The following is a 22,941-nucleotide window of genomic DNA, read 5'->3' on the forward strand; positions in this document are numbered from 1 at the left end:
TGATTGCGAAAACTTTTTCTGAATGCTAACATTTATCCTAAGCAAGAGAGAAATATCTAAGGGACATGTAGACATTGCCTAACCACTGTGGAAAATAGCCCAAATTCCCCCCCATAATTTTAAAAAACTAATGTCACCGTGGTGAGTCAGGAATCAGAAACAAGACAATATGATTAACACACATGCTCTATGAAGTCAGCCAAACAATTTCTTTACAATAATTTGCAGCTAGCATTTTGCTCAGTCTTTATAAAGTAGGATTTTAAGTAAACTTCCTTGTTCTAAAAGAAAAGGTCTGAACAGATAAACTGCTATGCAGAAGCACAAAGTTTTTTAATGCAATCTTCTATAAGAAGTAATTAAATTTTAAAAGCCAAACAATCTAACATCAAATGTGATTTCCCTCAAGATATACTTTATCTTATCCATCAGTTTCTCTGTTCTTTAATCATCTGAAATATCAGAATTACTACACTGGTAATCTTCATAGTAAAATGTGATACTATCTTATCTAAACTAGCTTGACTTTCTATAACAACTATTTTGGGAGTGGCATTTCTAAAAATAATTTTATCCAACATATGCATCGGTCATATTTGAAGGCAATACAAAAATCCTAATAAAATTGGTTAAGTTTTAGAGTACTTCTCAGATACTGCAACATGATCTCTATCTTTGGGGGGTGGAGAGAGAAAAAAAATCAAAGTTCTATAAATGAATGGGATTTTAAATACTTATGGTTGGCATAGAAAACAGAATTCTGTACTTTCATTGGACATTTTTACAAAGAAAATGTCTCAATGATCATGTTTTCAACATCATTCTTCATATATATACACATACACATATATACATACATATATACATATATATACATATATATATGTATATATATATATATATATGTTTTTTGTTTTTTTTTAATTATTGACTGGGGTGATGCAGAAAGCCACAAATGAGAAAAGGACACTAAGGTTTTAATAAGGGGAACAAAAAGTTGTTTTCACCAGTATAGATTCACATTACAGTACACCAATATTGACAGCATTCTCTTGTCTATTTTTGGTACAGAAGATGGCATCTCTCTACATAACCTTGTAAGGCTTCAGTAACTGAAATATAAAGAAAACAAAACAAACAAAACCCCCCCAAAACAAAACAAAAAACCCAGCCTATTAGTTTACAGTTTATTTTAAAAATTCTGAAAGACACTGCAAGTTCTAAACTTTTAGTAGTGCTACCCATACACAACCATCTGGTCAAGAACCCAGTAAAAGAGCCTCCTTTCAAGGAAGCCTTGCAACAGTAGAGTTGTGCAATATGGATGTTTCTTACTACAAGAAAAAAATTATACATGGCACATTCTCATTCGTATTTTGTAATGTAAAAAGTTACAAACATACCTAATCAAATAAATAATAATAAAAAAAGAATTTGAATGTATTTGTTAAGTATCCTAAAACCACTACATAGAATAATGGCAACTTTCACTCACAGATTATTTACATGGTAATACCCAGTGTGGGTACACTGCTACAAAACTCAAAACAAGGAGTAAACTTGAAATGTTTCCATAATAAAGACCTAGCAGCATGACTATCTAATGCTGTTTTATCCCGATTGCTTCTGAAATGTTCCTTTTTAGTCTGTGTCTTCATCCAGTTCATAATTGTCTTTATCATAAATATCTTTTACTAAAAGAACCCGTACAAGCATATTTTCCAAGGTGTTTCGGTCCAGTGAAGTAGATGTGTACCAGACAGGACTATCTGTAGAACTAGAGCATTCTGGTTGCAAATAAAAAACATCCATTCTCTGATTAAGATTCTGTGGGCTTTGGGAGAAAGGAGAAAGTCAATTTCACAGTATATACAAAATTCCCCACAACTTTCTTTTCTTCTTCCAAGAATAATTCCATGACTACTAACAATATTATATGGTCCAACCACAGCTCATTACTTACATTAAATATTCTATCGTTAAGATATTTTGAAAGTTAATTTCTGTGATGAAAGATTATCTTCCCACCATAATTTAAAGTGAATTCAAAACACCATTAACAGAAACAATATTTTTAATCATTATTTTAATACTGCCATTAAATAAGTAAAATGCTGCACTGCAGTTATAATTCTAAGACGATTAATCATTAACATGCATCCCAGCTTCAGAGATAGTAAAATCTGAAAAATGTCTTAAAAATCAATGAAATATGGTAGCTTATAAAATTACCTAACAGCACTATACAATAGGAATTTTAATTTTTAAAATATCAACAAGATAATTGTAAGATAGGGATTTCCAACTAATAATAATAAATAATTTCTAACTAATAAAAAAACTAATGTAAGATAGGGATGCCAACTAATTTCCAAATAATAATAATAACTTACAACTAACTGTAAGACAGGGATTTCCAACTACCACTGGAAGATAGGACACTGTTGCTGCCAAACAGGGCCACCCCAAACTACTGTCAGAAATGTTACTATTATCTATAAATAACACCACTGCTTTTGTGGGTTCTTAAGAACTAACCGGGGGGCCTAATTATAATTTATAAAACTTTACCTAAGACAATACAGTTGGTTCATACTAACCCTCTGAAAATTAAAGGGTTCATATATAAAGCAACAGAAAAGCTTAAAATTTATTATCTCTAAACATGTCACTGGTTTAAAATTTTCTAAAATGTCTTTGGTTTTAGGCTAACAGGAAAAAGTAGTAGTACTGCTGAAAAGTAACGTACTTTTAGAACACTGTATCTTTTAGACCTTCTTAAAGGAACATTTTTGCTTAAATGTTAAGTATTCCATTTTCATCTCCACCTATCCATTCTACCTTTCAATAATATACCTTTCACCAGGGGTGTGGTCAAGTTATAGCTTGTCACTTGTTTGTGTCAAGTTTTATACCACTAAACTATATACTATAAATAAATAAATACTATGTAACCATTTATTTATATATAGTATATGGCTGCTTTCTGGCTATAACAGCAGAATGGAGTAGCTGCAGAAGATGCTCTATAGCCCAAAAAAGCCTAAAATATTTACCATCTGATCTTTTACAAAAAAAGTTTGTGCTCTATGTATGCTTTATATAATCACTGGGATTGCTGATTTAAAGATGACAATAATAGTAGGAACTTCATTAGTAGACAACAATTTCTTAACATATGCTTGAATCCTAAAGTATGAAGTATAAGCTGGGTATTTTATAATAATGAGACTACAAACATTAGCTGTGAGAAGAGAGAAAAATCTAAAAAAGATTAGTGAAAAATAGTCACCTCTTGGTAAGTTAAATTCAAGGCAACTAACCTATACTACCATTTAAAAAATTAAAAATCATTAACACTTACCTTTTAGACAAATAGCATTCAAACATTTTCACAGGACATCTAGAAGGATTGGCTGTATTTTCAATTTGTTCAAATACTGGCTCATCATCTTCATGTTTTCTTTTTCCAGTAGTAATTTTATCTAAAAAAATAAAAGTTATATAAATTTCTTAAAACCAATCTTGAAGAAAGATAGTACTATTCATTCCTAGTATCTATTGTACCAAATATGTGGCTTCCAGTAATTCACCATTTTCAAACAAAATGAACTAAGACATTTTAAGAATATATAAGTTGTCTTACTTTATGAAAATGGCAGTCCTTAGATTCTTAACAAGTGACCTAATACAGTCTTTATTAAGGCAAAGTTTGGCTATCCTTCCCATGGACAATCCAAAAATAAAAATGTCACACTACCTTCATTATCTGTTCCACATAAGGAAGACACTTGGTATCGAAGACATGCTTTGTTTTCCATTGTTAGAGGATTTTTTTTCCAGTGCCTAAATACAGTGCCAAAGGAAAGTCTTAAGTGTTGTTCCACTGTTTTCAGGCCAAAATACTTAGTATTAAAGTAGAACAGGGTGTTCAGAAGAGCTACTGGAGAGTGTGATCCTAGTTGTTTTATCCTCCAGAGATAATCTTCTTCAACTCGAGAAAATATTGACCCTTAAATAGAAGTATTTTTAAAGAATTACAATAAATAAAACAATTTTCATTTAACCATCTAGAAAAAATAAAGTTAATTCAAGAACAAACCTATTTCAATCCTCTATTCACACCAGGTTAAAACTGGAATGAATTTCAGAATTACCTATGCAGCTCTTTAACAAAAGAAGCTAGGGAACAAACCAGACTATGGAACTAGCATCTCTGGAGTAAGGGACTAGATGTTTGCTTCTGTTCTTCTGTAGGACAAGCACACAATGGTCAGAAAGGAATTTAAATCTGCAGAATTCCTGAAAAAAATAGGTGATTTCTATTCACAAACACATTTTCTCCACACATCTAAAACAGATTTCTTAGAGAAATTTGTATCACAATATCCCCTGGAAGGCTTAAGAAATAAACATCCAGTGTCTTACTCCAGAGAAAGTTGGTCATATTCATTACAAATTTCTTCATAAGCAGTAGTTATCAACTACATTCACTTCTAATTCAACAAAAGATGAACAGATGAATTCATGAATAAGTACACTGAAAAATATGCTATCTAATTTAAATTATTTCTTAATTATTTTTAATATACTATCTGTAAAAATAAAAATACCAGTAGCAAGGCAACACTTTTATTTACAAGGCATTACCCGGGTACCTGAGTGACTCAGTTGGTTAAAGCATCCAACTCTTGATTTCAGCTTAGGTCATGATCCCATGAGGGTTCATGAGATGGGAGTCCTGCATCTGGCTCCACACTTAGTGGATAGTCTGCTTGATATTCTCTTTCCCTCTCTCTCTACCCTTCTTCCCCTCGCCCAGCCCCTGGCTCACATGCACGCACTCTAAAATAAATTAATAAATCTTCTTAAAAAATAAAATAAAAAAAAGAGCATTACCATCTGGAAGTATGCTGGGTTGCCAACTTCGGAGTATTTTATTCAATTCTTGCTCAAATGTTTGGTATCCTGGATCAATAAATATGTTGTCTTTTCGATTACTACCACACAAGTACTACAATAAAAAAAAAAGTTTCTTGAAGGAAAACCAGCTAATTATAAATAGTGAACATATTACTTATATTCTGTATGTCTTAAGAAAGAAATCTTATGTTTAGGATAAATAAAACAGGCATACTAACACAACAAGGGTGATTACTGGCTTTATCTATGTATCTAGAAATCATAAGCAATCAAAATTACCAATTACTCTGTTGCCTAAAAAACCCAAAGACGAAATACACACTCAAGAATCCAGAACATAAGAATTGGGAGAAATCATCAGTATGTCAGATAAAAACAGAGCATCTGGCTCCAATTTTTATTATACAGCACATGGAGAAAACAAAATTAGACTTTCCAGTAAGAGTAATTAAATTATTGATTAAAGAAAAATTCTGAATGGTACAGATGGGATGAAATATTCTGTAGCTGCCTGAGGATCTCTTCTAGCACTCTTTGGTAAACGAATACTTCTTTACTTATTGCCTCTCTTTAACTCTTGTGAGCCAGACAAATTTATGACTGATAAGTTACTATGATAAATCTTACCAGTGAGGGTTATTAAAGAATGATTTAAACACTAAAGTTTGCGAAGTCCATCTAGAATATAATCTTAAAAAAGGCAAAAGTAAAATGTATGACAATACTAGCACAAAGAATGGGAGGCAGGAGTTGGGAAACTTACACTATTATAAGGCTCATACATTATACATAAAGAGGTGCAATCATTTTTGAGGTATATAATGAACTGAAATGCATATTATAAATCCTAGGGCAACCACTATAAAAAACTTAAAAGGCATAAATAAACCAATAGTGGAAATAAAACAGAATCAGAAAAATAACTAATTAAAAAAAAAAAGCAGAGAAAGAAAAAGGAAACAAAACAAAAACCCCACAAAGAACAGATATAACAAATATAAAACAACCAGGGGGACGGATTTGCATCCAATGTTAGCTGTGACTACAATGAGTATAAAAGGTCTAAACCAGGTGGCAAACTAGAGTCTTTGAGCCAAACTGGTTGACTGCCTATTTTTGTCAACAGAGTTTTCTTGAAACATGGACAAAACTGATGTTTGCATACTGCCCCACTCTACTTTCATACTATAGTGGCAGAGCTGAATGGGTGTATGACACAGATCAGTGTGGCCCACAAAGACCAAATAAAACATTTACTGTCTTTTATTAAAAGGAAAAAAAGGGCATCTGGGTGGCTCAGTGGGTTAGGCCTCTGCCTTCGGCTCGGGTCTTGATCTCAGGGTCCTGGGATGGAGTCCCGCCGTCGGGTTCTCTGCTCAGCGGGGAGCCTGCTTCCTCCTCTGTCTCTCTGCCTGCCTCTCTGCCTACTCGTGATCTCTCTCTATCAAATAAATAAATACAATCTTTAAAAAAAAAAAAAAAAAAAGGAAAAAAAAGTTTGTTGGTCTAAACAAACCATGATAAGATTGGTCAACTGGATTAAAATTTAAGGGGGAAAAAAAAAAAAAAAGCCAGGCCCAACAATACGCTGCCTTCAAGACACCTACTTAATTTTTTTTTTTTTTTTTAAAGTAATCGCTACACCCAATATGGGACTTGAACTCACAAGCCCAAGATGAAGAGCTGCATACTCTTCCAACTAAGCCAGTGAGGAGCCCCAAGACACCAACTTTAAATATGTAAACACGGGTAAATGAAAAGTAAAAGGATGAAAAAATATATACAATGTACTTAGGGCCTTGGGTGGCTCAGTCAGTTAAGCATCTGCCTTCAACTAGGGTCAAGATCTCAGGGTCCTGGGATGAGGGCCCATGTAGGGACTCCCTGCTCAGTGGGGAGTCTGTTTCTCCCTCTCCCTCTGTCCCTCCCCCCACTTACGCTTTCTCTCTCCAATAAATAAAATCTTTAAATAGGCCAACAGACACATGAAAAAATGCTCCACATCACCCGGCATCAGGGAAATGCAAATCAAAACCACAATGAGATATCACCTCACACCAGTCAGAATGGCTAAAATTAACAAGTCAGGAAATGACAGATGCTGGCGAGGGTGCAGAGAAAGGTGAACCCTCCTACACTGTTGGTGGGAATGCAAGCTGATGCAACCACTCTGGAAAACAGCATGGAGGTTCCTCAAAAAGTTGAAAATAGAGCTACCCTATGACCCAGCAATTGCACTACTGAGTATTTACCCTAAAGATACAAATGTAGTGATCTGAAGGGGCATGTGCCCCTGAATGTTTATAGCAGCAATGTCCACAATAGCCAAACTATGGAAAGAACCTAAATGTCCATCAACAGATGAACAGATAGAGAAGATGTGGTGTATATATAAAATGGAATACTATGCAGCCATCGAAAGAAATCAAATCTTGCCATTTGTGACGACATGGATGGAACTAGAGGGTATTGTGCTTAGCGAAATAAGTCAATCGGAGAAAGACAACTATCATATGATCTCCCTGATATGAGGAAGTGGAGATGCAACGTGGGGGGTTTGGGGGGTAGGAAAAGAATAAATGAAACGAGATGGGATTGGGAGGGAGACAAACTGTAAGAAATTCTTAATCTCACAAAACAAACTGAGGGTTGCTGGGGGGGGTGTCGGAAGAGGGTGGTGGATGGACATTGGGGAGGGTATGTGCTATGGTGAATGCTGTGAAGTGTGTAAACCTGGCGATTCACAGACCTGTACCCTTGGGGCTAAAAATACATTATATGTTTATTAAAAAATAAAAGAATTAATTAAAAAAAATAAAAATAGAAATAAAAATTTTTTGAAGTCTCTTAAAAAATATATATATATACACACCTGTGTGTGTGTATATATATATACACACACACACACTCACATACACATACCATGTACTAATCAAAAATCAGACTAGCATATCATTCATCTGAACTAATCTAACATTAGCCCTCCAAGTCAGAAGGAAGATTAACCAGCATAATTTCAAAATGGCAGAACAAAAATTCCTAACTAATGCCTTTCAGTTAGGATGCAAACCAAACGCCTGGCAATCAATGAAGTAACAATGTCAGATCCCTCCCCCACTTTTGGGTTAGTCAGAGAACAGGATTTCTATCATTTCCTAATCTGGAAATTCTCAATGTTATTATTGTAGCATTAATTTCAAATATAATATCACAATTCAACCTATTTAATGGGATTATAAATAGTTGTTGGGTGTTTTTTTGTTTGTTTGTTTTTAATTTTACTGTTGTTTTTAAGTAGACTCCAAACCTAGCCGGGAGCTCAATTTGTGGCTTGAATTCACCAGCCTGAGATAGAGACCTGAGCTGAGATCAAGAGTTTTACACTTACTGTAAACTCTGTACACTTACTCACCAATTGAGCCACTCAGGCACACCTACAAATAGTTTTTTTTTAGTGCGGTTCCTAGACATTTTTAAAATGTAAACTTAGGGGGCACCTGGGTGGCTCAATGGGCTAAAGCCTCTGCCTTTGGCTCAGGTCGTGATCCTGGAGTCCTGGGATCGAGGCCCGCATCGGGCTCTCTGCTCGGCGGGGAGCCTGCTTCCTCCTCTCTCTCTGCCTGCTTCTCTGCCTACTTGTGATCTCTCTCTGTCAAATAAATAAATAAAATCTTTAAAAAAAATGTAAACTTAGTACATATTATATAAAACAATCACAAAAATGAAATCTCCATGTCTGAAACAGCAATTTGTATCTTTTGTTCTTAACATAAAGCAGCATACATAATTAAAAAAAAAAATGAGGGAAGTGATCCTGAAATAATTTTCAGCTATAAGTCAAGCAACAAGGGGAAAGCACTTTCTACGTACATTCAGAACCTTAAAAATAACAAGCCAAAAATTAGGCTCTCAGCTCAGCTCTACTACAAGTAACTCCTAAATGATGTGCCAACACTCAGTCCTTCTGAAGAGGCTTCTCTGGCAATCCCTGATGAATTAAAAGATTTGGTCCTCTTATTGGTACAGAAGGAATGACAATAAGCTTTATGGGTCACTGCTATAGTATGGGAAGGGATACTAACTACATTATGGTTGTTTTTCCATTAAAGGCAGTCCCAATTTACAAATACCTAATTCACACAATTTATGAACACCTAATCTGCCCCAACACCAAAGGCCAATAACTTCTGCTTTTCAGAAACGAAGGAGAAGCCATCAAAGACAGCAGCACCTTCTAGAAAGTAACCCTAAAGAAAATGTCCTGATGGGCCAGGGCTGTCTGAAGAGTAGCAATCTTAATCAAAAACTATCCTCACAGGGGGTGCACCTGGGTGGCTGTCAATTAAGTGTCTGACTCTTGGTTTTGGTTCAGGTCATGATCTCAGGGTCCTGAGACGGAATGCTACCCTGGGCTCTGCCCTCAGTGTAAAGTCTGCTTGAGATTCTCTCTACCTCTCCTCTGCCCCTCCCCCTACACTCACACATGTGCACACTCCAAAATAAATCTATAAAAACAAAAAAAAACCAAAACAAGCAAAGAGCAAAGTAAACATAACCCATAATTAATTTAGCTATAAATCAGCAGCCCTAGTGTTTCAATATTATTCCAACCCTCAGCTGCAAGAAAAAATACTTCCAAGAAAAAGATATTGAGTACAATCTTTAAAAATGCTTAAAATCTTTTCATGTTTCACACCCTGGATAAAATACGAAGTCTAAACATTTTTATCAATGAATATGGGCCCTCTGCTATATGACTCTTACCTACTTCATACTCCACCCCAGCCCCAAACCTCTTTACACTTCACATTCTACATTCTAGGCATGCCAAGTAGTTCCTGGAAAACTGTACCCTGGTATATATTTTTCTGTCTTCTTGGAATGCCATTGTTCTTCCTTCATCCTTCCTGCCTAGAATTTCTATATCTATTTCAAAGCTCAGTTTAAAGGTCGTCAACACTGTTCTATTTTCTCAGATTACATCCTTAGAATCAATTAGTCCCACTTCTGTGCCATCAACATACCATACCAAGAGAACAACGCTGTTTATAAATACCATTTGTTTATGTATTTCAAATCCTTGAGCAGAGCATATTATGGCTTTCAAGTCAAACTGCTTACCAGATTCAAAACATGTAAGCTATATAACCTTGGGTAAGCTACTTAACTTCCCTACATTCACCAAAAACCGGTAAGAATAATAGTAAGGTTGTGCAGAGGATTAAATGACATGTTAAGCTGTTAGCACTATGCATAGAAAGCAGTAAATAGTCAAAAGAAGTCATCTCAAATATCTACTCCAATGTTCAGAAGTCAGCATAAAATAAACACTTAATAGTTCCCAGAAGAAACCAATGAAATAAGGATTACCAAAACTGAATGTATTACACCACTGCTATGAAATAGAAGGCAAATTCTTAAGGCCCTTCTGAATCAAAGAAAGATTAAATATGTTTTAAAATGTTGTACATATTTTAATACAATTTAACTATCAATAAAAGCATTTATATTGAACTCAAATTAACAAGACCTAAGTGAGTTTACTGTTTTTAAATTGAGTAAATAGAGTTCTAACACTTGTTTTAAAAAGAAAAAAATAGGGGCGACTGGGTGGCTCAGTGGGTTAAAGCCTTTGCCTTCAGCTCAGGTCATGATCCCAGGGTCCTCCAATCGAGGCCCACAGGCTCTCTGCTCAACAGGAAGCTTGCCTCCCCCTTGCCTCTCTGCCTACTTGTGATCTCTGTCTGTCAAATAAATAAATAAATAATGAACATCAAATACCAAAAGCAAATAAATATGAATTTTGGAAAAGTATTACTGCATAAATCAAAGTAAATCTTCCTTCCAAGAATATTTGTGTCAGGGGCACCTGGGTGGCTCAGTGGGTTAAAGCCTCTGCCTTCAGCTCAGGTCATGATCCCAGGGTCCTGGGATCGAGCCCCGCATCGGGCTCTCCGCTCAGCAGAGAGCCTGCTTCCTCCTCTCTCTCTGCCTGCCTCTCTGACTACTTGTAACCTCTCTCTCTGTCAAATAAATAAAAAATATCTTTAAAAAAAAAAAAAAAGGAAATCAATCATAAAAAAAAAAGAATATTTGTGTCAGTGTTACTTAAAAAAAAAAAAGGAAAAAATGATAATCCCTCCAAATAAGAAATCTTGGAAAAATTTTTAGAAAACGAGAATATCTAGAATCAACAAGGAATTCTCACAAATGGAGTTAAACAACCGAACAATAAAGGGGAAATTCACATAGAAGCAAATTCAAATGGCCAAAATAAAAAAAGATCCTCATCCTTTTGGAAAGCAATCTGGTTATATCTTTTAAAAATAAAAAATATACTTTTATGATCCAATAATAATACCCTTTCAGAAATCTTATCTCATAGAAATATAAGCACCAGTTCTTTAGGATAATTATGTTTTGGGGAAGAAAGATATACATTGTTTATAATAGCAAAATTTTAGGAAACAAAGGGAATACGTGTCATTGTTGAAATGTTTAAATTAAATGAGGCATGAAATGTAATACAGTTAAGCCTGTTCAGCTGTCTTAGAGGGACTGCTACAATATACTAGGAAACTACAGTACAAAATGATTAATATGGTTCCATGTTCTTAGTTGCCAAACTAGTATATCTTTTGCAATGTTCATTAAAAAAAATACACACAAAGAAGCATACACATCTAGCTAACTGTGATGAGGTGAGGAGGATTCAGGAAAAGGGTATTTAACAATTCCACTGACAATACATTTGGAGTGAGGGGCATGAGTTTACTTGTGTAAGGAAGGTAGTGGATAAAAGAATAATCATGATTGTGGGATTTCATATACTTTTTGTTTTTAAAAATAATCATTATTTCTTAGACAGTCTATGGGAAAATCAGCTATTTTGTGAGGGAGGGAAAAAAAATGCTATGCTCCCCTTTTATACAGTACCCAGTTAAACATCTGTAATTACATTTAACTTTTCAGTATACAATGCAGAAGTGGCTACACATTTACCTATGTATATTCATAAGCCTTAGTCCTCACAAATGAAGATGCTATTCCTTCTATAAACATAATCTAAAAAAAAATCATACATCTTCAACATTATTTTTTGTCAGATGTGAACAAAATTAATAAATGCAACAGTTAAATATGCAAAACCTTCCAAAAATAGCTTCTATTTCTGTACAGATCCTGGAAGTAACATTAAACAGCAATGATTTCCAGAAAGTATATTTTACCTTTACACTGAGTTTTAGGATTATTTTTAAAGCTGCTTATAAATACCATGTAGTCTTTCATAAAATTAAACCAAGTCTGTAAAAATATGTCTAATGATGAGAATAGTAAAAAAAATTTTTTTTCAATTATACTAAAAACACACACACAAAAAAAATCTACCATTAACCATTTTTAAAGTGAGTTCAGCAGTTAAAAAATTTTTTGAGTTAACATTTTTAGTTCATACACAGAACCTGTTTTAAAAAAGGAGGGAATTCTGAAATATGCTACAAAATGGATAAACTTTGAGGGCATTATGCTATGTGCAATAAACCAGTCACAAAAAGAGTAATACTGTATGATGTCACTTATACAAGATACCTAGAGTACTCAACATTACAGAGACAGAAAATGGAATGGTGATTGCCAGGGGCTGAGAGAGAGGAGAAATGAGGAGTTATTGTCTAATGGGTAAAAAGTTTCAGTTTTTCAAGATGAAGAGTTATCAGGATGAATGGTGGTAATGTTCACACAGAATTACAAATGCACTCAATACCACTGACTTGTACACTTAGAAACAAGACAGTTAAGTTTTATGCTACATTTTTTTACCACAATAAAAAAAATTGGAAAAAAAAAACAACTAATTTATAATCATTCATTAACAATCCATTTAGCTCTAAAACCTCTAACAGTAATTGGAGTTCTAATATTTACATAATCCAGTCAATAAGAAGCAATCCAGAGATTCAACTTCCTGTATAGGGTTATAAGGAAGCCAGCCAATTCTCTTTACTTTAAGGAAGGAATAATACCAATTACCACAAATTCTTTCAGAAAATAGGAGGAAGGAACACTTCCCCATTCATTTAATGAGGCCAATGGTATCATCCCAATACCAAAGCCAGGGAAAACATGGACTAGTACCCTCCATGAACTTCTGCAATGTCATTAAACAATAAAAAGCAAGTCTAATCAGCCATACATAAAAAAGATGATATATCATTATCAAATGGAAGCTCTCTCAGAAATTCAAGGTTGATTTAATTATCTGAAAACTAACTGATATGCCATCATTAATAGAATAAGGGAGAAAAACCATATTATTTTCTCAGCAGATGCAGAAAAAGCAGCTGACAAAATTCAACAATTTATGATAAAAACTCTCAGCAATATTAACTAACTAGAACTTAAATAAAAATTCGAAAGAAAAAAAAAATAAAAACCTAAGCAACAAAATAAAAACCTAAGAATTTTCAGCCAGCTAGGAACAGAAGAGAACTTCCTTGACAGGCAACATCGTACTTAATAGTGGAGGACCTTCACCCAAGAATTAGAAACAAGGTAAAGGTTTCTACTCTCACCACTAGCATTAAGTGTTGGGAGGAGGCCTGAGATCCCTAATCGATGTAATAAGACAAGAAAAAGAAAACATGGAGATAAGAAAGAAAGAGGTAAAACTGTCTCTATTCATAGACAACATGATTATATATGTAGAAATTTCTAAGAAAAAAAAAAAGCATGTACTAGAACTAATAGTGAATTGGTATATACAGAATATTAGATGAATATACAAAAATCAATTGTATTTCTACATGCAAGTTATGTCAGAGGAAACAACTAACAGGGAAGACTATCTGACTTTAGGGAGGTGAACTAAGGTGGAACAGAGAAAGGTAGGACAGAGGATCCCCCCCATTTTGTTATCTTTTATTACACTGAAATTTAAAGTTATATTATCTGATACTGGTTTTTAAGCTGAATTTCTAGCAGAAACCATTTTTAAATGAAACTGTAAAGAGAACCCTAAAACACACCAAAAAGTACAGCTGAATTAAAACACAAATAAAAAGGAGTTCAGATGGCAGAGAAACAGGGGGACCCTAGGTTTTCCTTGTCCCTCGAACATAGCTGTATTGAGGTCAGATCACTGGAACATCCAGGAAATCAATCGGAAGATTGGAAGAATGACCTCCATGGTTGGAGTGAGATAGCATAACAAGTGCAAGCAAGGTACGTGGAAGTAAACTGGGGGAGAGAGAAGTTGCCACGCCCCGGAGGGAAGGGAGGGAACACTTTCCTCAGGGAGAGAGGGAGAGAGTGGTTAAGAGAGTGTGACACAGGTTCACACAAGAAAACCTTTCAGACCATAGACTGGGGAACCAGGGAAACTGAGTGAAGCAGGTTTTTTGCAAATAGTGAATGGACCTCAAGCTCTGAGGTTTCTCCACTCCTGGAGAAAAGGAAGGTTCTGGCTTGGGAGAGCACGAAAGTTGTGTAGGGATCTCCTGTTGCATTAGGAGAGATCATTCCCCTTCATGGAGTATATCTGGAAGAGGAATTACTGCCTCTCCAAGGACAGAAGACCCCGCAGGCACCAGCAAACGGCTTTTCACTGGCAGGGGACAAGGGTGGGCACAAAGGATGGGTAACCTAGTTGCTGCTTTTCACAGTGACATACCACAGATTCCGGACACTGTGCAGGTAGGGGACTGTTTTTCTGGGACAAAAGGCATTAGTCAGAGCACAGCGAGGCTTTAATCTGGAGGAAGGAGCAGATCTGAGTGGTACCAGCTCCTTTAAGATGTAGAGTTAAGCATCTGCCTTCAGCTCAGGTCATGATCCCAGGGTCCTGGGATCAAGTACTGACTGCATGGGCTCCTTGCTCAGCAGGAAGCCTGCTTCTCCCTCTGCCTGCTGCTTCCCCTGTGTGTGTTTCTCTCTCTCTCTCTGACAACTAAATAAAAAATCTTAATTTAAAAAAAAAAAAATTGGAGTTTTGAACCCCAGCCACATGCCAAATATAAAATGCAGGAGATTTAGAGTTTTGGATCCCAGCTGCACCAAAGATAAAAAGCAGGAGAGCTGGGCACCAAATTCACTGAGGGTCCTCACTTTTCTGTGAGGGCTTCCCGAACAGCAGGGGGTATGAGATTCTCTGTCTGGGGACAAGAGAATGGGGTGGCATTTTTAGCCTTCCTACCAACATGTTCAGACATCAGAGAGCAACACAGTGGCCCCCAGTGGAAGTGGGAGCCAATGACATCCAATCCTGCCCCCATGTGCCTGGCACACACTTTTATTAATGGAGCAAGACAGACTCCAAGCCAGCACAGGGGGATCTCCCGCAAAAGAGCAACACAGGCAGCATATAATATGCACCAAGTCTAGTGCTTCAAAGCATCCCCTTCATCTGTGGTGGAAATAGGACCAGGCTGTATTTTTTCTGCCACCAGAAACAGGCTTATAGTTTTTTTGCTTATTACTCTGTTTTTTTTTTTTTTTCATTTCCTTCTCTCTCTCTTTGGATCAGGCATCTTTTTTTCCTTTCTTATTCTTTTTTTTTTCCCCAGTTCTTTTTCTTTGAAATCAGGCTTATAGTAATTTTTCTGATTGTTTGGTTTTTTTTATTCCTTTTCTTTTTCTCTTTTTTGTGAAGCAGGCTTTTCTGTTATTTTCCTTTCTCGTTCTTTCCTTTTTTCCATGCTTTTTTCAACAAAGAAATCAAAGCACACCTAGATAAAGGTCCAAATACTCCCCACTGCAAGAAAGGAGAAACTCTGCAGAGGACTGACCAGTGCAAAAGAGCAGCCAAAATCCAACAGCAGAGTGCACACACCATACACCAGAAACACTTCCTAAAGTATCAGGCCCTAGACAGTATATTACCTCTTTTTTTTAATACAGCATTACTCTCAGGTGCAGGAGAGAGATATAACAAGCTTTCATAACACACAAAAGATAGAAACTTAGCCAAAATAAGATGAAGGAATTCTCCACAAAAGGAAGATCAGTAAGATGTCACAGCCAGGGACTTCAAAACAGATACAAGCAATGTATCTAAACAAGAATTTACATCTATAGTCATAAGACTACTAGCTGGACTTGAAAAAAGCACAGAAGACACCAGAGAAACCATTGCTCCAGAGATAAAGGACCTAAAAATTAGTCAGACCTAAACAAACAAACAAACAAATAAATAAATGTGTGTGTGTATGCATGGATGCTTTAACTAAGACACAAACAGACTGGACATAATCACAAGGAGCAAAGAAGAGAATAGGTCAGAAGAGGTGATACAGAAGATAAAATTATGGAAAACAATAAACCTGAAAAGAAGAAGGAAAGAAAACTATTAGATCATGAAGGCAGACCTGGGGACTCCAATAAGCAACATCATAACTCCCAGAGAAGAGCAAGGAAAGGGGGTAGAAGGTTTATTTGAACAAATTAAACCTGAGAACTTCCCTAATCTGGATATGGAAACAGGCATTCAAGTCCAAGAGGCACAGCAAATTCCCCTCAAAATCAACAAAAACAAAATCAACATCACGACATATCATTGTGAAACTTGGAAAATATACAGATAAAGATAGAAGTCTGAAAGCAGCTAGGGAAAAAAAGATCCTTAACCTATAAAGGTAGACACATAAGGCTAAAGCATGCCTGTCAACAGAGACATAGTCAACCTGTTAAATGAGGAAAACATGCAGCCAAGAATACTTTATCTAGCAAGGCTGACATTCAGAATAGGAGGAGAAAGAGTTTCCAAGACAAACAAAAACTAAAGGAGTTTGTGGCCACTAAACCAGCTCTGCAAGAAATATTAAAGGGGACCTTTTGAGTGGGGAAAAAGAGACCAAAAGTAACAAAGACTAGAAAGGAACAGAGTCAATCTATAGGAACAAGGACTTTACACATAATACAATGGCACTACATTCATATCTTTTGATAATTATTCTAAATGTAAATGAAAAAAAGCTGGATGAGGCACCTGGGTGGCTCACTGGGTTAAAGCCTCTGCCTTCGGCTCAGGTCATGATCCCAGAGTTCTGGAATCAAGCCCCATATCAGGCTCTTCGCTCAGCAGGGAGCCTGCTTCCCTCTCTTTCTCTCTCTCTCTCTGCCTGTCTCTCTGCCTACTTGCGATCTCTGTCAAATAAATAAATAAAATCTTTAAAAAAAGAAAAAAAGCTGGAGTAGCCATTCCTATATCCCTATATATCAGACAAACTAGATTTTAAACCATAAGAGATAAAAAAAAGACACTATAGCATAATAAAGGGGTTCATTCAACAAGAAAATCTAACAACTGCAAATATGTATGCCCCCAACTTGGGAGCAGCTGAATATATGAAACAATTAATAACAGGGCACCTGGGTGGCTCAGCGGGTTAAACCTCAACCTTCAGCTCAGGTCATGGTCTCAGGGTCCTGGGATCGAGCCCCGCATCAGGCTCTCTGCTCAGCAGGGGGCCTGCTTCCCCCATTCTCTCTCTGTCTGCCTCTTGCCTACTTGTGAACTCTGTCAAATAAATAAATAAAATCTTAAAAAACATTATTAAAAAAAAACAATGAGGGGCGCCTGGGTGGCTCAGTGGGTTAAAGCCTCTGCCTTCGGCTCAGGTCATGATCCCAGGGTCCTGGGATCAAGCCCCGCATCGGGCTCTCTGCTTGGCCAGGAGCCTGCTTCCTCCTCTCTCTCTGCCTGCCTCTGCCTACTTGTGATCTCTGTCTGTCAAATAAAAAAAAAAAATTAAAAAAAAAAAAAAAAGAATAATAAAGAACTCAACGATACTAATATAATAACAGTAGGAGACTTAAACACCCCACTCACAGCAATGGACAGATAACCTAAGCAGACCAATGGGAAACAAGGGCTTTAAATGACTAAATGGACCAGATGGACTTTACAGATATATTCATAACATTTTATCCTAGAGACGAAGAATACACATTCTTCTTGAGTGCACATGGAACATTCTCCAGAAGAGATCACATACTGGGTGTCACATATCAGGTCTCAACAAGTATAAAAAGACAGAGATCACACCATGCATACTTTCAGACCACAATGCTATGAAACTTGAAGTCAATTACAAAAAAATATTTGTAAAGAGCACAAATACATGGAAATTAAAGAACTTCCTATTAAAGAATGAATAGGTACACCACGAAATTAAAGAACAATTTAAAAAAAAATGGAAGCAAATGAAACTGAAAACACCACAGTCCAAAACCTTTGGGATGCAGCAAAGGTGGTCCTAAGAGGGAAGGATATAGCAATACAGGCCTTTCTCAAGAAGCAAGAAAAGTCTCAAATATACAACCTCCTAACCTTATACCTAAAGGAGCAAGAAAAAGAACAGCAAATAAAACCTAAATCCAGCAGAAGGGAAATAACAGAGATCAGAGCAGAAATAAATGACAGAGTAATCAAAAGAACAGTGGAACAGATGAACAACTGGAGCGCCTGGGTGGCTCAGTGGGTTAAAGCCTCTGCCTTCGGCTCGGGTCGTGATCCCAGAGTCCTGGGATCAAGCCCCGAGTTGGGCTCTCTGCTCAGCAGGGAGCCTGCCTCCCTCCCTCCCTCTGTCTATCTCTCTCTGCCTGCCTCTGCCTACTTGTGATCTCTGTCAAATAAATAAATTAAATCTTAAAAAAAAAAAAACAGATGAACGAAACTAGAACTTGTTCTTTTAAAGAATTAACAAAACTGATAAATCCTTTGCCAGACTTAGCAAAAAGGTAGGTTTTTTTTCTTATCAAAAAGAAAAAGGATTCAAATGAATAAAATCATAAATGAAAGAGAAAAGCTCACAACCAACACCACAGAAATACAAACAAATATATGTAAGGGAATATTATGAGCAATTATATACCAACAAATTAGGTAATCTGGAAGAAATGGATAAATTCCTAGAAACATATAAACTACCAAAACTGAAAAAGGAAGAAACAGAAAATCAGAACAGAACCATAACCAGCAAAGAATTGGAATCAGTAATCAAAAAATCTCCCAAGCAACAAGGAAAGTTCTTTATAGATTCTGGATACTAGCCATCACAGGGCCAGATGGCTTCCCAGGGGAATATTTAAAGAAGAATTAATACCTATTCTCCTGAAACTGTTCCAAAAAAATAGAAAGGGAAGGAAAACTTCCAAACTCATTTTATGAGGCTAGCATTGCCTTGATCCCAATACCAGACAAAACCCCACCAAAAAGGAGAATTACAGACCAATATCCCTGATAAACATGGATGCAAAAATACTCACCAAAATACTAGCTAATAGGATCCAACAGTACATTAAAAGGATTATTCACCATGACCAAGTGGGATTTATTCATGAGCTACAAGGTTGGTTCAACATCCACAAATCAATCAATCATATACTACGTTAATCAAAGAAAAGGACAAGAATCATGATATTCTCAATAAATGCAGAAAAAACATTTGACAAAATATGGCATCCTTTTTGATCAAAACTCTTCACAGTGTAGGGATAGAGTGTACATACCTCAATATCACAAAAGCCATCTATGAAAAATTTTCAATGGGAAAAAACTGAGCTTTTCCCCTAAGGTCAGGAACATGGCAGGGATGTCCACTCTCAGTACTGTTGTTCAACAAAATACTGGAAGTTCTAGCCTCAGCAATCACACAAGAAAAAGAAATAAAATGCAACCTAATCAGCAAGGAAGAACTCAAACTTTCACTTTTCACATACAACATGACACTCTGCAGAAAACCTGAAAGACTCCACCAAAAAACTGCTAGAATTGATATAGGAATTCAGAAAAGTGGCAAGATATAAAATCAATGCACAGAAATCTATAGGATTTCTATACACCAATAATGAAGCAGCAAAAAGAGAAATCAAGGAATTGATCCCCATTACAAAAAAACATAAAATACCTAGGAATATGCCTAACCAAACAGGTAAGGGGTCTATACCCTGAAAACTATAGAACACTTATAAAAGAAATTGAGGAAGACACAAAGAAATGGAAAAACATTCCATGCTTGTGGATCAGAAGAACAAGTATTATTAAAATGTCTATGCTACCCAAAGCAATCTACACATTCAGTACAACCCCTATCAAACACCAGAATTTTTCTCAGAGCTGGAACAAACAATTCTAAAACTTATGGAGCCAGAAAAGACCCCAAATAGCCGAAGTAATGTTGAAAAAGAAAACCAAAGGCATCACAACTGGATTTCGAGCTGTACTATTAAAGCTGTAATCAGGGGAGCCTGGGTGGCTCAGGTGGTTAAGTGTCTGCCGTCAGCTCAGGTCATGATCCCAAAGTCCTGGCATCAAGTTCTGCATTGGGCTCTCTGCTAAGCGGGGAGTCTGCTTCTCCCTCTGCCCCTCTGGTCATGCTCACTCGCTCTCTCAAATAAATAAAATCTTAAAAAAATAAAGCTGTCATCAAGACAGTATGGGACTGGCACAAAAACTGACTTACAGATCAGTGGAACAAAATAGAGAACCCAGAAACATACCCTCAACTGTAAAAGACAATTTCTTCAACAAATGGTAATTGGGAAAACTGGATACCCACATGTAGGAGAATGAAACTGGACAACTTTCTTACACCACACAAAAAATAAATTCAAAATGGATGAAGAAAGCTAAATGTGAGACAGGAATCCAACAAAATCCTAGAAGACAGAATGGCAGCAATGTCTCTGACATCAGCTGTAGGAACTTCTTACTAGACACATCTCAGAGGCAAGGGAAACAAAAGCAAAAATGAACTATTGGGACTTCATCAAGATAAAACGTTCTGCACAGAAAAAGAAACAATCAACAAAACTAAAAGGGAACCCACAGAATGGGAGAAGGTATTTGCAAATGACATATCAGATTAAGGGTAGTATCCAAAATCTATAAAGAAGTTGTCAAACTCAACAACCAAAGAACAATTAATCCAGCCAAGAAAGACTTTTCTCCAAAAAAGACACACAAATGGCTGACAGACACACGAAAAAATTCACATCGTTCATCATCAGGGAAACACAAATCAAAACCACAATGAGATACCACCTCACACCTGTCAGAATGGCTAAAATGAACAACTCAGAAAACAATGTATGTTGACAAGGATGTAAAGAAAGGGGAACCCTCTTAGTCTGGGAACCCTCTTAGTTTGGAAAAACAAACTGGTGCAGACACTCTGGAAAACAGTAATGGAGGATCCTCAAAAAGTTAAAAATAGAACTACCCTAAAACCTAGCAATTGCACTACTAGGTATTTTTCCAAAGGATATAAAAATAGTGATTTGAAGGGGCACATGCACTCCAATTACATAAAGCAGCACTATCTACAATAGTCAAAGTATGGATAAAGAAGATGTGGTGTGTACACACACACACACACACACACACACACACACACAATGGAATATTACTCGGTCATCAAAAAGAATGAAGGGTGCCTGGGTGGCTCAGTGGGTGAGCCTTCGGCTCAGGTCATGATCCCGGGGTCCTGGGATCCTGGGATCGAGCCCCGCATCAGGCTCTCCCTGCTCGGCGGGGAGCCTGCTTCTCCCTCTCCCTGCCTCTCTGCCCACTTGTGATCTCTGTCAAATAGATAAATAAAATCTTAAAAAAATAAAAAATAAAAAAAGAATGAAATCTTGTCATTTCCAACAATGTGGTAGGACCTATAGTATATTATGCTAAGTGAAATAAGTCAGTCAGAGAAAGACAAATACTGTTATGATTTCACTCATATGTGGAATTTAAGAAACAAAACAGATGAACACAGAGGATGGGAAGGAAAAATAAAGTAAGATCAAAACAGAGGGAAGCAAACCATAAGGGATTCAAATATAGGCAACAAACAGAGTTGCTGGAGGGGAGGTACATGGGGTTATGGGGTAACTGGGTGATAGGCATTAAGGAGGAGACTGTCTTTTTTGATGCAATGAGCAGTGGATGTTATATACAACTAATGAATCAATAAATTCTATCCCTGAACCTAATAATACATTATATGTGAACTAATTTGAATTTTTAAAAAGTTTTAAGAAAAAAAAAAAAAACACTAATAAGAGCCTAGAACTCAACCTCTTTCCTTCCTGCTCAGTTAATCTGGCAGAACCCTAGTGTGCTCTTCAACATTTTTATAAATGATTGATCTAGACAACAGAACATTTCTAAGATGATGATATAAACATTTATTTTAAAAGAAGGTTGTTCCACCATTTTAAATAAGTACACACAGTAAAAAGCAATGGAAAACTAGATAGATAAGTCTACTGTGTACTAGTCATTGACAATTATACAGGTCAATGAGTGCCTACCATATGGACAGCATGGTACAAGACACTAAGAGTAAGACCCAGATCCTATTTCTCTGAAGAGAATTTATATGTAATAAATAACTTATTCTGATGCTTACTGAGATGTTTTCACCTACACCTAGCACCTGCTATTTTTACTCTTTTTTACTATGAGGTTTAATAAAAAAGGGGGAAACATATATAGGTCTACAAACGCTGAGTTAGAACCATGGAGTCCAAATGTTTTAGAATTCTTAATTTTTTGAATTTTACAGAGGAAATAAAGGGCATGTATATACTTACATTATAATCCTAGAGTATTCTAAGGAAGTACACTGTATTTGTTTAGAAACATTAGCAATCCTTTAGTGAATCAGACAGTTAATATTCTATGGATAATCAAAGTGTAATAAAAAGTAACTTCACAACTCTTCAAGTTATGTTTTACTGTCAAATTAGTTTTTGTGAAAAGCTAAAGGGTAAAATCTTTAGTTTTCAGGAGTTTGGGGATTTGTAATGGTAGACCTATTATCGCCATCTAAACATGAGGCTCAAGGTACATATAAATATAAAGAATAAAAAAAAGTAAAATCTACTATATATTTAGGTTGTTACTGTAAAATATGTGATGGCCTTTGAACAGATAGTAATTTATAGACATGTGTTAATTCCCCACTACCACTTATATAATCTTGGGCAAATTTCTATCCTAAAGAAAACGTAAGTAAAATACAA

At 36.1% G+C, this 22,941-nt stretch overlaps 1 protein-coding gene across 2 annotated transcripts in view; it reads right to left on the minus strand.

Moving 5' to 3' along the window:
- Nucleotides 1-961: 961 nt before the first annotated feature.
- Nucleotides 962-22,941, minus strand: part of LOC111159886 (zinc finger MYM-type containing 2) — a 113,654-nt gene continuing 91,674 nt past the window's right edge. For both annotated transcript variants that reach the window (XM_022522546.1, XM_022522545.1), the window contains 4 exons: nt 4,900-5,014; nt 3,761-4,012; nt 3,365-3,485; nt 962-1,834 (listed from right to left, as the gene is read on the minus strand). In XM_022522546.1, the coding sequence (XP_022378254.1) occupies nt 1,642-1,834; nt 3,365-3,485; nt 3,761-4,012; nt 4,900-5,014 (681 nt within the window). In that variant the 3' untranslated portion in view covers nt 962-1,641. The remainder of the gene's footprint in view (nt 1,835-3,364; nt 3,486-3,760; nt 4,013-4,899; nt 5,015-22,941) is intronic.

This window comes from Enhydra lutris, unplaced genomic scaffold (assembly GCF_002288905.1).
Source record: "Enhydra lutris kenyoni isolate GAN:26980312 unplaced genomic scaffold, ASM228890v2 scaffoldscaffold71, whole genome shotgun sequence".
Taxonomy (NCBI): Eukaryota; Metazoa; Chordata; class Mammalia; order Carnivora; family Mustelidae; genus Enhydra; species Enhydra lutris.